Source organism: Lutra lutra, chromosome 6, assembly GCF_902655055.1.
Source record: "Lutra lutra chromosome 6, mLutLut1.2, whole genome shotgun sequence".
Taxonomy (NCBI): Eukaryota; Metazoa; Chordata; class Mammalia; order Carnivora; family Mustelidae; genus Lutra; species Lutra lutra.
In genome coordinates this window covers 56,065,728-56,067,607 of record NC_062283.1, presented here as the reverse complement: position 1 = coordinate 56,067,607, position 1,880 = coordinate 56,065,728, and the positions used below count along the sequence as shown (strand labels likewise).

Sequence of the window (1,880 nt, the reverse complement as noted above, 5' to 3'; positions counted from 1 at the left end):
ATTGACTGCCTATGTTGACAATTAATTATGATAAAGTTTAGCTTTAGAATTAGAAATGGTCTTTTTTTGTTTTTGGACATTTTTGGATTCTCCAAAATTTTTATACTTTATGATAGAAAAAAAAAAAAAACCTTAAAAATGTTTTTAACTTGCTTTATTCTCATCACATTTTACTCCCTGCTGAGTTTTGCTTGATTGTTCTTACTCATAAATACATCACCAATAGTGTCTATTAGGTGATTAAGGTGTTTATGACTTTGTGTCTAAGACTCAAGCACATTTTGCTGAAATTATGGAAAGGTAGCATAAACCATGATTGATGAATGATGCCTAAAATATCACATGAAAATAACAAGGCTACTGCCCAGGGCACATAAACAGGCCAGAGATAAATGGAAGCATTAAAGATGAAAGGTGTTTGTAATGTGGGTAGGGGAGAACTCCTGCCCATTTCACAAATAAGCTCCCACTCTTCTTTACATCTCTTGTACCTAACGCAACATTGAACTCACTAATCTCCATGATATAAGTGTGTAATCCAGAAGACCAGAGGACACCCACACGAAAATACATTGATGAAAAGTAGAAAGTTAATTTTTATTAATAGTAATGTTACAATTTAGTGTTATGTAGTATGGTACACTTATACTTTACAGTGTATCCCCTGTGGTATTGACAGGCTCAAGAACTGGCTTTTGGTATTCCCGCACAACACAGCAGGGCTCTGTACTGCAGTAATTGTATATATACTCCCAAGTGTTGCATGAAGTCTTGCAAGCACCACGAACAAGGTAACATTCTATTTTTTTCTCTGTATCTTCTTTTGTTTTTTTCTGTGAAACTGGGAAAAAGTATCTATGATCATAAATCCAGATTTAATCCCCTTGCATAGATAGGTGGATAGATAATAGTTAGACAGATAAGCATATAAAGTTGTTTAAAGTAAAGAGTTAAACCATTTTGTTTCTAAAATTATGTCCAGGCAATTATATAAAAAGTTCACATTTTATCCCCTACAAATAGCGACAATATAAATACTTATTTATTGAATAATAGTTCCTTGACCACTAACTTTTTTTTAAATAGATATCATTAAATATCTAATCTGTGCATGCTTCCTCAAGAGTAAAGAGAAAAAAATGTGTAAAAAATACTCTACCTGTTTTGTGTTCTAAATAATCATCCATCTCCAATACTCTCTCACCCCACAAACTACTGGACTAGTTGTAGAAAGCTTAATTTTGACAACAGCTTGAGTATCAGTTCATTAAATCACATTTAAAATGAGAAGGCAGTAGGAAGTATGTAAGAAGTCATAGTCTCATCAAACAAAATAACAAAAAGGTTTAATTCTGCACCCAGGGAATTTTTTTCCCCTTATCTTCTCAACTATCAGTTCCACTCATTTCTTCTTTCATGCAAAATAGAGTGACTTGCATTATAGGTTCACGTGGCATCTCCTAACAACAATTTAATTGTTTGATTTTTTTCAAGAGTAAAACATTTATAAAAAACATTTTGTTCCTCCCTTCTTTTTCATATTAGCAAATATTACCTGATGGACCACAAGACGCAGTGAAGAAGAAAGTCAGGAAAATACAAAATATCTTCATTGCTGATATTGTTACTTCAGTGAAGTTGAGGCAGACCTCAAAATGTCTGAGAGTTGTGCTATTCCTTGATAAAATAAAGATGAACTCTTGTTTTTATAGCCTTTTCAGGGTAATTACTATTCTGATTAATGCTGCCTTTCAAGATTGAGCACAGATTAATGTATTGTGTAATAGCAACAAACAGAAGAGAGGACTTAGCTCTGTTATGACCTCAATGAGCCAAATGTGAACTCAGTTTCAGTTAGACAAGCAAATAATAGGGTGAAA

At 33.0% G+C, this 1,880-nt stretch overlaps 1 protein-coding gene across 1 annotated transcript; it reads right to left on the bottom strand.

The window, feature by feature from the left end:
- Positions 1–650: 650 nt before the first annotated feature.
- Positions 651–1,613, bottom strand: DEFB113 (defensin beta 113). The gene is made up of 2 exons (XM_047732614.1): positions 1,556–1,613; positions 651–841 (listed from the first exon to the last, which is right to left on the bottom strand). Exons 1-2 carry the CDS (start codon positions 1,611–1,613, stop codon positions 651–653), a joined length of 249 nt encoding a protein of 82 aa, XP_047588570.1.
- Positions 1,614–1,880: the final 267 nt, after the last annotated feature.